Source organism: Pleurodeles waltl, chromosome 10, assembly GCF_031143425.1.
Source record: "Pleurodeles waltl isolate 20211129_DDA chromosome 10, aPleWal1.hap1.20221129, whole genome shotgun sequence".
NCBI lineage: Eukaryota > Metazoa > Chordata > Amphibia > Caudata > Salamandridae > Pleurodeles > Pleurodeles waltl.
In genome coordinates, this window is record NC_090449.1 from 945419417 (window position 1) to 945435815 (window position 16399).

Genomic DNA, 16399 nt, shown 5'->3' on the forward strand with positions numbered 1-16399 from the left:
CAATCTGACAAGTAGGTTTTTCAGTCCCTTGCAGAACTTTAAGTAGTCTCCTTTAAGTCTTAGTTTTTAAGAGACGTTGTTCCAGAGTGAAGAGATCTATATAGCAAAGGATCTACCTCGAAAATCTTTAAATCGAGGGGAGGATGGATGGCACGCTTTTCTCTGTTTGTTGATAATGCAGAAAAATGTGGGGTATTTCGAGGCAGGGCCATGATGTGCCTTCTAAAAGATGCATTGATCCTTGAATGAAGAGTTTTTCAGAACATGTGTCATGTGATTTGGACACTGTTATGCAAAGCTCAATTGAGCTTAATGCTTCTATCTCGTTTAGAACTTGACTGGTTATTTTTGGGAGCCCTCTGAAACTACCATTTAATTGGTAAAATCTAGTTATCACAACTGCATGCACTCAGGGCAGTGTTGCGAGGAATGTGTAGCACTAGCTGTGTCCCATGATATTGAACTGTTCACCAACATGGGCAAGACTGAAGTAAAACACATACTGGCTGCCACCTCTTGTGCTGGTTTTATAACTCTGACCCATTTGCTAAATTTATCCATTTTCAGTACTCTGTTGCTCTGAACCAGGAGATATTCTTGGTATAATTGTTTTATTCCACCAAAGCTGTGCTTTAATATTTAATGACACATTGCCAAATTCTCTTCTGGAGGTTATAGCCACATTTCTCATATTTGGGTCCTGTGTGGCCACAGCAGAATTCTGCTGAGAGGCCTTTTGTAGCCACCTGCTACATGTGGTGTAGATATACTTACTTTGTGGGCCATGCATGTGTAATGTTGTCGAAATCTGTATTCAGCAATGTGACGGATGCTATGTGAATGTGCTGAACATATTCATTGTATCAAATCTTCATGTATACCACAACAAATATGTTTCTTAAAACACTACTGGTTTGTAAGTAGAAAATTAGATTGCAGCGGCAGTTGTTTAATTTGTACAGATTGCATTGAGTAATAAAGAAAACTGTTTCCAGATTTCAGATAATGGAGGTGGGGTTCCTCTGAGGAAAATTGAGCGTCTGTTTAGCTACATGTATTCTACGGCTCCAAAACCAATGATGGACAACTCGCGAAACGCTCCCTTGGTAAGAAAGTTTAAAAAGCTAATGTGATGTGTTATTTGGCATTTGAATAGTACATTTGCAAAAAGGAGGCCAACCACCTTTTTAGAATTGTAATAGCTTTTGGTGTTGTAGGGGGTCACTTCCCACAAGTCTCACGAAATAAACTCTTCTCATCTCTTGGTAGCTACGTACAGCACAAGCAGCAGTAAATTCCCCACTGAAATTCATGTTAAGTTAAAGCAGCAAAAACAACTTTAAAGTCAAAATCACAAAACTGCAAGTTCCAAAACAAATCAGAAAAATATAGATAAAATGATTAATTAAAAAGACACCAGAATTGACTAAGGGAAATCAAAGAACAAAGGAGAAAAGCACCTAGAAGAAGTGAAGCACCATTTCAAACTATCAGTTCACAGTTGTATGAGATGCACATGCAATTTCATACTGACCGCGATGGAGCGCAATTCAGATACACAAAGCCTGAAGCTTCAGTCAAAGTTTTGACCTTCCAATAGGTTACTCTGAAAAACAAGCAACGGATCTCCCTCCCTCCTTATTACAAATGCAAAATTATATCTCTTTGGCACTTGTTACCAGGCAGACAGGATACCCATACTGTTTGTGAAAGAGTAACTCTTCTGCCAGGCTCTGAATCAGGCCCTTTTAGTGCAGATGTTTTCCAGGTTTACATGTTTCAGTTACTCTTCTGCAGTGCAAAGTCATCTGTTTTATGTTTTAGAGGAAGCACACTTCCTGCACCCCGAGGCCCCACTAAGTCGTGTCACGAAAAGGGTGATTATGAGAAGTAAGATTAATTGATTCTTGTTTCTTTAAAGGAACGGGAAATTACTGTTTTGAGTGCTGCAATTGTACATTAACTGCACAGTCAACCGTACTTGAATTGGCATACATGTTGTCGTATTAGCCCTGCTTACTGTTTAGTATTTTTTAGTTCCTTTTTAGAGTAATGTGTGAAGGTTTATAAATCATACAACAACATCGGAAGGGGGCACCATATTTGGGTTCTTATTGGCATGTCAGAACATGGCAACAGTACTGCAGTAGGATTTGACATGTATTGCTGGTGATTTGGCTATAACTGCAATACACATATCACACAGAACATCTTAGAAAGGCGCACATCCATCCAGCACAGCATGGATATGCTTTGCAGGTGGTTATCTCATTGCTAAGAACAGCACCCACTATGTATACATTTTCTGCAACACAATACGGTAGACAAAATTTGTAACACCCTTTCAACAGAGTCGAGATAGACCAGGTGATGATCATGTTTGACCAATAACACACAACTCCTCCAATTAACTCACTCATACTACATGCTGGGGAATATGCATGCCAGGCAACCCACGTGACACCTAATCAGTTTGGAAAGACCTCCAGCTATACCCATCAAACATTGTAACTCACAAACATTAAGGATGAAAATACCTTTACCTGGCATTAAAAAGACCCATATGAACCACTAAAAAGGCAGCTGTACAGGCCATACCAGACACTTGTCTGTGATGGAATCCTCAAAACTAAGTTCAAAGAGTATCTGAACTCAACCTTAGTTGCAAGTCAGCTATTCATAGAGCTTTAAACGTAATATAACTGATTCCAGGGTAAACAGAGGTAACTTTCCCTTTGAGTGCGCTTGGCTTTCTTATATAAGGAGTGCTCGTTCTCACACATCAAGTGCTTTCAATATGGCATCTTTTAGAGAAGCAATTCTAAAATGAACATAAGTAAATATTAAAGAATGTGTAATGGTGCATCTTCTCTAATGTAAGTTCTTTGTTTTTTAGGCCGGCTTTGGATATGGACTGCCAATTTCCCGCCTGTACGCCAGATACTTCCAGGGTGATTTACAACTATACTCAATGGAAGGCTATGGAACAGATGCTGTCATCTACTTAAAGGTACATTTAGTTTCACACTAGTCCTAAACACATTTTATCTTCACTTGTCGTTAATGATTGAGTACATTTCAGCCTTCCACCCAGTAGAGAAAGGCTAGCTGATTCTCTGAGCAAGATATCATGCCAGTGGTGTCAAGCTATTCCTTGTGATCCAGCCTTGTGCGGGAAGGAGGGACCGCTTTTCTATGGATCATCAACTTTCAATAGGGAATGGCTTGTTCATTCACTTTGTAGCCACGGTGTTGATTATAGGAGCCAACACTTTATCAGTCTGCAGTCTGTTGTTTGATGAATGTACTTGGAACTCATGGCTGTATCATCTAGAGCATTCTTATGACGTGAAGACTGGGGTAATCACACCACACACCCTTTTCGCAACACCTATCATAACACCATACCTGCGGTATTTCAGTTAGCAGTGACAGGTTCCGTTTTGTTGTGAAATATATCGTTTTCTCAGTTCTAAATTTTTTCCGTACACAAATATAAGGCATTTCAAAGTTTGAAACTGTAATTTGCTTGTTTTGTTTTGTTTGCCCGGTAAAAGCTTTTGCTGTGGAATATGACTAAAGTTCCAGCTGTAATGATCGCCAGCCTCAATTGCAGCATGCATGTCTAATTTTCTTTTACACGATTCAAATTGAAATCCCTTCTGCTATAAATAGGAGTGAACAATTTACAAAAGTTTCATTATAATACTTAACTCAATAAAGCACCCTTTTACAAGTAATTTGTTGTGCTTGAACTCGTGCACTACTTGGATTCACCGACATTGACTTGCAGTTAATTTGAATTGCCACTTATGTTAAATTATCTGAAGTAACAACCCCCCCCCTATTACTGGGCTAGTTTTTCAGAAAGTCATGGATTTCCACGAGTAGTAGGAGCAACCTGTCTTCTCCTTAGAAAAATAGGTTCATAGTGAAATAATATGCTACTTTTCACACCCATGAAATATGTGACTGTTCTTGTGCTTTTAGCACCAAATTTGTATACATGTGCCAGCCTTCATTGGTGCAAAGTAGGCATGATAAACATTTGGGAAGATTCTTGAATAGCAACAGATATATGACTTTATGCGTGTTTACTACCTTTCTGATAATCATCTCCTGCCCCTAACTCTTCGGGAGTTCTTAAGAACAGGCTGGTTCCTGCTCTATTCCTAAGCATAGGAATGTGATAAATATGCCCCATGTCAGAATGTCTGTAACAGTAAGTCCATCTGATATTGGTGGCTACTGATGACTTTATTTGCAGTCCTAAGTTAAACATTAATTGACAAATTATTTTGTATATCCAACTCCATCTGTATGCTCTGTGCATCTCTAGTTAGTGTTAACTTGAGTTTTTGGCTTTTGTAATTTTTATAACATATGTAAGTACATTGCAAATAACTAATTTATCATGTTACAAAATGGAAAGCTGTGTCATATCAGGCAATTTTCTTTTGCTTCTTTGGTTGGGAAGTTCCTTTGAACATTGCAGTCAAGGTCGGTCGTTACTGATAACAGTTGGTTTGAATGTAGTCCTTTGAAGATAATCTGTGGCGAGGTTGATGGCTATACAGCAGTCAGATTTTCATATAAACATGGGCCAAATTTAGTACTGGAGGGGACAGTAAGGTTAGGTTTTGTACATGTACACAAGAAAAAATATTAACTACTGTTGAAACAGACCTTTGTGCATAGTAGGTTACAATATTCAATGTGGACGAATATAACCAAAACACTTTTTTAATACAAGCATGTCATGTGTAGCTCAGGGAGTTTGGTGCCCATTGTACTTACACTTACCAAGTGGTCAGAACCACATACGTTGAATTCAACAAAAAGCCAAACATTTTTTTTTACACTCTTTCGAAAAATATTCTGGTATAGAGATTAAATGGAAACCTCAATGTGAGTAGTGTTTTTTGAGTGTGGAAAATAGATTAAAATATTTAAACAATTAATTCCACAACAGGCCTCTCACTTTTAATTAATATAAATTATATTCCCCCTAAGACGCAGATCATCTATAACTAATATCTAATGTTACTCAACTAATGAGCCCTTCTGGTGGTTGGCAGTTTGCAAGCCATTATCAGTAAAATGATTAAATGGTACACAAGATGGCAAAAGAGCACCATGGAGCTGAATGTCCTGTGTCCTGCTTTTCTAATTGTAGGAAAGTACCTCTTTTTGGCATGGTTATCCCCCCACACACACACTTTTTGCCTGATACCTGATGTGGTTTTGACTGAAAGTGCACTGGGTTCCTGCTAACTAGGTCCCCAGTGCCAGATCTCTTTCCCAAAACTGTACAATTATTTCCCCAATTGGCAAACCCTTTAGCACCCCCTATAAGGCCCTAGTAAATGGTACCCCTTGTAGCTAGGGCCTCAGGTACTGAAGAGGGTCCCTAAGGGCTGCAGCACAAATTGTGCCGCCTTAAGGGGCACCTCATTGTGCACATGACAGGCTACCATTGCAGGCTGTGTGTCTTGGTGCAGACAAAATTGAGAGCACCACATGGAACACAGCCTGTGTACCATGTCCCCTAACACTGCATGCAATGTATGTAAGTCACCCCTACAGCAGGCCTTACAACCCCAAGGCAGGGTGCATTATATTACATGTTACGGTATATCTGCAAGAGCCAATATGTCCCTGCTATGTCTTTTTCGATTCTTAGACATAGTAAGTGAACAGGGAAGCCATTTTAAATACATGTGCTGGACATTGGTCAATATGAGTTCCCCAGCTACATGATGGCTGCACTGAAGATAGGGATGTTATGGCAAGCCCACACTGATCCCAGTGGTGGATTTATCAATACATGCACCTTAGATGTGCCCCTAAAAACATAACAGCCTCTGGTGTGCTCACTGACTAGTTTGAGCCAGCCTCCCACCACCAGGCATAAGAATGACCCCCTAGGCTGAGAGCCTTTGCTCTCCGGCGGTCAAACACAGTGCCTGCTCTGGAAGGGGTGTTACACACCCCCAACCAACAGGATGACCTGCAAATCTACATTTCAAGGCGGGGAGATTCAAAGAAGCCCACCACCCTTGGTATGCAGATCTGGCTTCCCTCACAAGGGAAATGCCAACCCCCATACCGCAGGGCCCATTTGGCACCAGGAGAGGTGGAAAATGTAATATTCAGAGAGGTGTGTCCACCCCTCAGGTCGGTCCCACAACTAAAGTGATCTGCCTGATGTGGACACTACATTTCAGAATCTACCATCTTGCTGTTGGCAGATTTAGGAGGTCTGGGACACGGTTATGCCCACCTCCCACAAGAAGTGGTCATATAGGGGGTGTAGTGACCCCAAGAGTAATTAGCCCATTGCCTACTACCTTACACTCCCCCAAACACCCCTAAATTCAGTATTTAGGGGAATCCCTGGCACCAGAGAAGCAGATCCTTGCAACCTAAGAAGGCAAAGGACCCTGAAGAGCCACAAAAGCAGAAGAGGAGAAAAGAAGCAGCTGGCCTGGTACTAACCCCGCTGGCCTGTCTGCATCGCTCGTTGAAATCTGCACCAAAGTCGACTCGTACTGCAGCTGTGACTCCAGAAACCCAGGAGGACTGCCTGCCTTCAATAAAGACTCAAGACATCCCGTAAACAGAGGACCTGTTCTACAGCATACTCCAAAGAAGAGACTCTGAAGCCTCCAGAACTGTCAAACCTGACACTTGCAGTCACCACTTCACCTGCCATCTTTGACCCCAGTTGAAGTGGTCCACTTGTGCCAACAAGTTTCCCCAGCCCTCCAGAGTCCGAGTCCATTGTGGTTTCACCCCTCCTGGACTCCTTGATGAATCCTGCAGCCTCTGCATGCAGCCCTACTCTACTGTGACCGCTCCAGTAAGGAAAACCTGACACCTGAAGACACCTCTGTACCCATTGCCCCTGTGCTGTGGAGAAAAGGACCAAAAGTGCCTACCTGTGACCGAGCATAGTGAGGCCTGAGCCCCGCTGTTGGTTAAGCCCAACTTGCTTCCTGGCCAGAGCCTGCAGCCTCTTTTCACAATGACTGAACTTCCTTGAAATGCATTGGCCACGTGTTGCTGTTTTGCACCTTGCACCCGGCCACACCTGTGGTGCCGGTGGTGTATTGCTGGTGCTGCCCTGGACCTTGCCCACCACTCACCTAAACTCCTGAGGTTGGTGTTGTAAGTCACTGTACTCTACCTATTTACAGAACTTGTTCTTTCTCCCATAGGTTAACATTGCAGAACTCAGAAATTGCACAGTGTCCACTTTTGAAAGTGAAAATAATTTATAATTTAAAAAGTAGTTATCTGAACAATGTTTCTCTAATGCCTAAACATATAAAACATGCTTGCTATTTTTATAAATTGGTGTGGATCTTCTTTTTGAGTAGTGTGTCTCATTTATTGACCATTGTGTATATTTGTGGATGTCTTGCACTCCTTTGTGTTAGGCGTAAGGCTGCTCAACTTCACTACCTACAAATAGAGCACTTTGGGACTGCATAGCAAGCCATAGCCACTCATTGGGGAACCCCTGGACTCTTTATATGGTGTATCTAATTATTGGTATACCACATAAAGAGCCAGCTTCCTAGACTAATTTACTTTTTTTTAATAAGGAAACTGCACATCTATCTTAACTTGACCTGACCTGAACATAAACACTAATTTTACCCAAACTGGCCATGTACAATGCCTTATTATTCCAAGGTGGGCAATGTACCCTCCTTCAGTGATGATTCCCAGCCAGTCTGAGCCTGATCTTCTAAATGAAGTTAGATGGGAGGGTGGAGCCTCACACAGTTGGGGTTGAATCACTGTTGTTGGCAGTGCTAATTCTAAAAATGTTTCTTATGCACTCTGGACCTGTCTATTTACTCTGAGCTGTTTTCTAGCAAGACTCTTGCTACCTGGTTAATATTACAGGTCACATGATGCGTGTGCGTACAATTTTTATAGATGAAAAAAGTGTTGTCTTTCCAGTGTTGTGAGATCTTGAGTGAAAGGTGTATTGCCATATTTGTAGTACTGACCTCACTTTAATTAGTAGGTCCTTCTGATTTCCCTTCCCTCATAAACAGTGTATGACACATTCATTGTTTTAGCATGCTTTACACTAGAATTGTCTTTGGCTGAACTAAAACTCTGGTGTCACGCTCTAGAGTAACAGCTTTTGGTTCATGTTCGGTTCATGATGGTACAAACTTAGTGAAGAGATATTTTTGTTAGCGGGGTGCACTTCAAATCTCACTGACATTTCTTTGTGAGCAGCAGGCCTACATTTGACTCCGTGTGGCACCAGACACTGGCCTTTTTGAGAGAGTCCTTTAAGGACTGTATAAGCTCCGTGGGATCTGTCATTACCCCTCTACATTCCTACCACTTGTATGAGGCACGATAAAGTGCAGTGCCTTCTCCTATATGTTTATGTAGGAAACATTGAGATACTCTAAGTGACTGATGTGATTCTGATATCTTACCAGTATGTTAGCATTTGTTTGTCGCCTATGGAATACTAACATGCTAATCTGTTTTTGGGTTTTGCTTGCAGGCACTGTCCACAGACTCTGTAGAAAGACTGCCTGTTTTTAACAAATCTGCCTGGAAGCATTACCAAGCGAGTCCAGAAGCTGATGATTGGTGCATCCCCAGTCGGGAGCCAAAGAATCTTGCAAGGTAGAACAAAACACTCCTGAAACATAAAATGCCAAAAAACTGGAAAGGGAACAAACCGCTTTTCACAACAGACCCTTGCCTGACTTTGTCACGCTGTCGTAATCAATCGGGCGGAGCAACACTGTCTGAGAGCTGGTCAGATAAGTGAGGAGGCAAGCATGGGAGCCATGATAGGAGGATAAGTGGAAAGGAGAAATTTGGAGCGAAATCTCACCCGATGTCTTCACTAAAGGGCATTCTTGGCAATCTCCATCACTGAACTTGTGTTATGTGCCATCAGCGAATAAGAATATTGGTGCCATTTTCACCGGTTTATGATTTTCTTCTTTGTGAAACTGAGCGCTCTTGAGCTACCACTTACTTCAAGTGTAAAGAGATATTGGATGAGTACAGCCTTCCATTGGGCTATGGGTGAGACAATCCAAGACGGTGGTCATGTGAAATATTTTTGTTTGAGCCATGAAGTATGTTACATATTAATTGCGGATTTTTAAAAGCCGCAGTTCCAATGACAGCATAGCATATTTTGGACTTTTGCCTGATATTTTAACATTTCACTCTTTCAGAAGTAAAAAAATGCATATATGTTTTATGTAAGTAAGTAACTGCGTGTAGAAGTACAGCCATAAATACATGAGGCAAATGAGCATCTAATAGAAACTGCCATACTACTTTAAAAAATAATAATATTATTTTCCTGGATTATGTAGGTTAGTAATGACTATGCTCAACAATTCCAATCAAGTTTATATTTGGGGATTTGTTAGCAAGGCATTTGCAAAACAATATTTGAACCAATTCAATCTGAAACAAGATAACAGTCGATTTTCCATATTTTCTGCAAATCAATATGTGAGCAATTGGTGCATTAAAATAATGATTTTATGGAATGTATGGAATATCTGAAGCACTTGTATAAGACACACATATCGTATGTTAAAAAACATATAGACCAAAAAAGTGGAGGGATAGGGAGGGATTATGGTCCTGTGTATATCCTCCCAGTCAATATGTTTAAGATATAAGATACACTGTTCCAAAAGAGCAAACATATGCCATGGTGATGGGAATTTCATGGCACGTGTGTTTTTGTTTCAAAGAAAGTAAATGCACCAAACAAATTACACTGTATTACTGCAGTGCAGTTGTGTTCTACAGAGCTAATGAACACGTAATGTAGGATTGGGGTGAACATAAAGATCACATCTTCTGTTTTTGGTAGCCAACAACCTGCTGTCTGCAAAAGTGCTGCGCTATTAAAACCATTACCTCACTTGAATCATGTCAGAAGCGTTTGTTGACCGAAAACAGTAGCCCACCTTTTCCCTACATTTCAAGTCTTGGATTAAGTTCAGTCTGTTATACTGTGCACATTGTCGTGCTCAGTAATCAGTATTGCGTTCGTGTGCATTCTATTTTTGTTATTGTAAAATGTTAACAATGATCCATTCACTCTTTTCTTTTCTTTGCTCTTTTTCATTCTATGTGCTTCGAGCTTTACTTTTAAATATTTAGGGCATTAAGATTATCATGGAAAACATACGTTGGGATACATTTTAAAATTGTGCATTTGTGTAAAGGAATTGTCAGCCCATCTGTCTTTTGTAGATCGTCTAATTGCAAAAGAAGGCCATTTCATTATAACATTTCACATCCTTTTCAATGGATTTACCTTGAACCCTTTTCAACCGGAGAGTTGAAGAATTCTGCTCGCAGATGTTCTACTACCTCGACACATGCTTGCAGCTACCCGAGAAGGAAGGTGGGGAACTATTTACAGAGTGTTGCGAGATAGCTCATACACTTTACGTAAAAGCCTTAAAAAGGTGATATATCTAGTAAACAGAAATTTAGTGCGATGCACTTATGACAGCCTATAAAACGTAAATCACGCTGCCTCTCTCATCATAAGATGATTAACATTAGTCATAGAAATACATTTATGCTGAGTTCAAAAACAGTTCTAGGCATGCTTGTTCGTAACTATTGGAGAGTCAGGCGGTCAACCAAATAGTGCTAGGGTCGGTAAAACGCACTGATTGCTACTAGAGTAGCAACAACCTCTCTTTACCTGGAGAGTGGCCTATAGAGCTGTTGAAGCACAGCAGTTGTCAAAAATATTTAAATTTTACAATTGTTTATCATGCCCAAATCTGAATCTCACAGCAGCAAAGAAAAGCCAACTAAACCCCTTAGAAGGCAACAACATGCTGTTTACCATTTGCAGGCAAACGTGACCGAACAGGTACATTATTGCACAATATACCTCCATCTCAGCATATAAAAGCTCCAGTCATCTACATACTTGTGAATGGTGATTAACTGACGCCTCCAGGCACTGCACGGTTCTGAAGGTGGCCAGCATGGCTTCAAATGAGAGGTTTGGGCAGAAGTTAATTTTAAGTGTAAAGAAGGTGGAGGTATACGTATTTTATTCTAGTTCATTAAAAGGAGCGAGGAGGGTACCCTTGAGAGAACAGATTGAAGGACATGATGATTTATTTGTGAGGCATACCTACGGTGAATCACAATGATAACAGTAGTAACGTTTTAACAGGGCAGTGGTGACGCTACATTAACACAGTGATAAGTGTTATGTTTTTTTAGTTAGCAGTGATGAGGCTACATCAACAGAAAGATTTCATAGATTTAATCAGGAACAAAATACAGAAATCATTACCTCACCTTGTTCATTATTTCTTCTACCACACAATCTCATTTGAGATGCTTACATTGCTCACATCAACGTGTTTTGTGTGTGTAAAAGCCTACACTTTGTACGAACTCTTCCTGGTGTGCTGGTCAGCTGAGATGTATAAGATACAGTGTGTGTAGCAAGTAGACTGAAGGGTGATGTATAGAAGAAACAATTGTAATATGTTTGCCGTGGGGCGGTGAGTACGAGAAAGTAATTTGCCCAATATTAATGGATGTTGTAAGATCGGGTCGTTAGAATACAAGACAAGACGTTTGCAACAACATTACTAATTGCACCATATTGTATTTTTATATCACTAGCATGTATGTGCCTTCCTAATCGGATTGAAATTGGAATGTCACCAAAGTTACTATTGCCCCTTGTAATACACTAAGTCAAGTTAACATCAGCATTTCATTACCCTACAGGAGTTCTAATTGTAACAATCACATTTAGTTGTATTAAAAATGGTGTGTGGGTCTTAGCAACAACAGTGAAAATGTTACAAGTGTTTGGAGAGTTGCGACCTCTGTCCCTGGTTACCACCTGAAGAATATTGTAACATACAAGCATCTTTCGGTTATGTACCAAGAGAACAGTAAGGGGTTAAGTTTCAACATAGTATGTCTATGTATTTTTGGCCTATTTTGTGGAAAAGTTATGTATTGATATCACAACACAAACCATCCTACCAGAGTTATTTTGTATCACCATAGTCGCACGTGCCTTCTCATTTCCAAAGAAGTGGATCGTCATGTGATATGTTGTATTTTCTTTGTTTTTATGGCACTGCCCTACTAAGCATCCATTAAATGAAACATGGACTACAGATGAGGCTACACATATCTTATTTACAGTATTTAGAACATACCAAATACAGTGAGTAGATTCTTAGCTTGGCAAAGCCAAGGAGCAGGTACTTGTTCCATAGCATTGCTCTGCTATGCTCATCGTAAGAGTTGAGACTACATTGGCTCATGGAGTGACAGAGTCTAAGGTAGATGCAGCAGCAGCCAAATGAATAACTCAAGTAGGAGGTACCTTCCTCGTACAAGGACACTTCCTCCTCCATTTTCTGAATGTTGATTCATCTCTTGGCGCGGGCCATGACAAAGTCAGATTGGGTAATTTTCCTGTCTTCTGTTGTCTTTAATTCTTACCTCAACATATACAGACAGCTGTTACCAATGCATACCTGATTCCTCCCACTTAACATCACGTGGTTGTAAGTTTTCTAGCTCATTGCAATGTAGAACACACAAGTTCTATCCTAAGTGTTTCTCCAAATGTCATCATCACAGAGCATGGCTGGATTCGAAGCACTTGTAACAGCCATGTATGTGTCTTTACGGGAGTGGACTCGTCACTCACAGTTACAAGTGGACGTAAAACTCATAGAAAACCTTCACTTAGTTTGATGCACTTTTTGCACTTTATAAGGTTCATCATCCAAAGAACATTTATTTCTGGGAGTGGAACAGAGAATGATCATGGTATTAGTTGAAATGTCATTAGATTAATTACTTTGCTGGTTGGTATTTTTTATCAAATTGTCATAGTGAGTGTCTTAAATTGTAAAAGTTTGTAGCCGAAATTTTATATAACAGAAATGTGTGCTGTTTCTGTACCTGGATTCCTTCTCATTGCTTTGGCTTATCATTACATGCAACCTGTTCCCCACGATGCACTAAATATTAAGATGTAGCCAGGCTTACACGACTCCAAAATTCCATGAACGTCATTTAGGGGTCTCCAGGGTTGCAGCTGCAAAACCCAGCTTGCCTCCTGCGATCCCTGACACTGCCTCTGCGACCCCTAGTCTCAGGTGGTAAAATCAGTGCCAGGAACACAGGGGCAGCTCGTCCTTATGGACGATGCTTTAGGCTGCACTTCGACATCAGTCTTTTTCTTACTCTAATAGCGAAGAATATTTTATTCTCTGTTACTGTAACACAAAATCGAGTACAGTTAGCTGGAATATGACCCTCCTTGGTAGCTGAGGTAAGTAAAAAACACTTTTAAGTGTTTGTTGTGTGCATGCTTGCAGGTGAGAGTATGCTTATGTAAAAGAGAGTGTGTGTATGAGTGAATGTGTGTTTGTGTAAGCATGTGTGTGTGAGTGAAAGTAAAGATGAAATAGTGTATGATATCACTTCCGCTACCCCTGGCATTTTGGTGAATTGACATCCATGCACATTACTTTTAAGGAATTTCATTCGGTCTCTCTAAATACCTGATTACTCAGGGAGGTTGATAAACCCATCATTACCTGAGAGTTAAATAATATATCTCTTTTTGGCTTATTAGTAAGAAATACATTATCTCTTCACACATTACCCAACCTGATCAAATATTGAGATTTTTTTTCTGGAGCATTGGGGTTAGATTTAGAAAGCTTTTTTCTGTGGATAAGTGTGACTTACCCCTCGGAACTCAGGCGTAACAGTGACCTACTCACAGATAAACAGGCGTGAATTAGGCCCTTAGGATATGATTTAGAACAGGCTGGAGAGTGAAGTTACTAAATGCACTGCATTGTTATTTATAGGTTTATTTTATGATGGTGGAAAAAATATTTTTTTAGAATCAGCCACCCGATTTCAATCATTGTAATTACCTTCACAGAGGCCAGTTTAATCTTCAGTCAGGTTCTGTTAAACTATATGAAATATTAAACACTGTAATTTTCCTTTGATCATAGGTGCCAGCTCTTGAACATTTGACAGTTGTACTTGAATTGTGCATAATTCTGTATTAATTATGCCTTTTGGAATGAGTGTTTGAATTGTATTGTACATTGTGTGACTTAATCATACCTGTAAATATGGTGGACAGTATTTATAATTACATTCTCATTAATCTGTAAGTCTACACTTTCAATTTTGGTCTTTTGAGATGAAAACTGTTTACATTTGTCACAATAAATTTGAATTAATATAATCCTGTAAGTGATTATTTTCGTCCACTAGAAAGAAAGTATGTACAATATTGGCAAAACATGGCCATGTGGAACGAGTGCATACATGCCAATCTAAAGAATGCATTGGTTTGTCATATTTTAGGAATTTCTTTCCTTTTTAAAATAACATGATTAAGAAAGATTAATGCAACTAAACACATCGAAGCATCACAAATCCCACATTGCTCCAACAAAAACCCTGTGAGGGTACAAGATGTAAAAAGAAACATCCCCCAACACAAAGGAGGGTGTGGGAACATTTTAAAGGGACAGAAATGTCCCTTCAAGATGGAAACAAATCCTGTTTTTTATTAAGGTGTCAGTGGATCGTGAGACTCGTGGGTACTGCAGATTTAGTTTTGAAACCCACAGGATCTACGGATCCAGCCATGCAGGAACAACAACATTTCAAATTATTTATGTGGATGCTGGCAGAGCAGCCTCCAATTCTAGGCAGAATGAGTTAGGGTTTCCAAAAAGGGAGATCCTGACAAAAAAGGCTAGTCTAGGTGAACCACATCCATTAAATCAACAGGCCACAGTTCAGAGAGTCCAGTTGTTGGAACCAAATTAATTGACTGTACCATTGAAAATGTGTATAAATCGAAAGTTGGTCAAAACTTATTTCACCATTGGAAATTCATTTGACACATTCTTCAAGCTACAAAATCACCAGGAATAGACAATAGACCTGATTACGAGTTTGGCGGAAAGGGCACCGCCATCAAAAGGCATCAGATTCCCTGGCCGCCAACCTGGCTGTCTGCCTACTGAATTATGATGTTGGCGGGATGCTGAACTTGAGACTGCTGGAGTCCTGCCAACCCCGCCAGCCATTTGCAGACCGCCTTGGTGGCATGGGGAGAAGCAGCTGTCTGAGGATGGTACAGACAAGGTTCCTGCCATCTGGATTGCGAAGTTCCTTTCCGTCAAGCCGACTGTGATGGGGAGACCACCTGCTTCGAGATGGCAGAATCAAAGGAAATGGTGGGCAAACTCACCCATTTCTTTCTTTTCCCTTCAGTCTCCAACGTGGACCCCTTCATTCAGGGCCCCCCTTCACAGCAGCAACTGGAACTCAAAGAAAATGACCCCATTGGGGCCTAAAACCAGGTAAGTACCTTTCACACTTTTCTCCCATTGACTGGACTGGGCACATATGGTCTGGAATCCAGCAATGGAAACCTACTTGTACAAATAGTTTTTTTCACAGATGTCATGCATATGTGTACATTTTACACTTATTTAGTCAAAATATACACCTATGCATTGACACATCTGAAAAATATATTTTGAATTGCTGACTGTGCCCCGTGCCAGTCCCCCATCATCAGCAACACTGCAGCTGGGCCAGCAATGAAATCTAAATATGGTGGGCAAAAGACCGAGTCCAGGGAGTACTTGGGGCCGCAGTGGTATGGAGGTGAGGCTGCCAAACTTGTAATCAGGCCCAATATCTAAAATGCTCCTTTACTGTGCCTGGCACTAAGCAATTGCATCCATAAGTCATCTTGCCTGTCAAGGATGACTTATGAGTTCCTGATGGACAGTAAGGCAGTACTAATTTAGGAGCCCTCAACAAGAAACGTTAACACCTCAGATTTTTATGATCACTGAATTTAAGGTATCAGCAGTATTCAAGAGCAAAGAGAGGAATAAGAGAATGGGCATCTGAAATAACAGGCTTAAGTTCAATATTCTAGTAAATATTGGATCCAAAGTTAGAGTTAAACCTACAGACCATTTTAAACTTTGTATATTCAGTTGGCTGTGTGCCAACATCATTTCCTACCCTGGGCGTCTGTTGGTGTGGAAAGAAGATATTAGTTTGTGTTGTCTCACAAATCAAAGGATTAGGAGCAAGCATACGTGGTTGTGAAGCTCTGATGTTAGAAAGGGGACTGGCTTGGGGCAGTATCAAAGTATTAATATACCCCATAAATAATCAAATGTAAATAAAAATGCTGGAAACCTGTTTTGTGTTAGAAATATTTCACTCAATTGCACCACTAGTCTCTAATAAGATAATCCGAATAACAAACTCAGACTTGGTGAGCTCTTGCCAAAGAGGCCAC

At 40.4% G+C, this 16399-nt stretch overlaps 1 protein-coding gene across 1 annotated transcript in view; it reads left to right on the forward strand.

The window, feature by feature from the left end:
* The window catches only part of PDK4 (pyruvate dehydrogenase kinase 4), a 46081-nt gene extending 33887 nt beyond the window's left edge, over positions 1-12194 (forward strand). The window contains exons 9-11 of the mRNA XM_069211743.1: positions 996-1106; positions 2897-3010; positions 8543-12194. Of these exons, the coding sequence (XP_069067844.1) occupies positions 996-1106; positions 2897-3010; positions 8543-8671 (354 nt within the window). The 3' untranslated portion in view covers positions 8672-12194. The remainder of the gene's footprint in view (positions 1-995; positions 1107-2896; positions 3011-8542) is intronic.
* The last annotated feature ends 4205 nt before the right edge of the window (positions 12195-16399 follow it).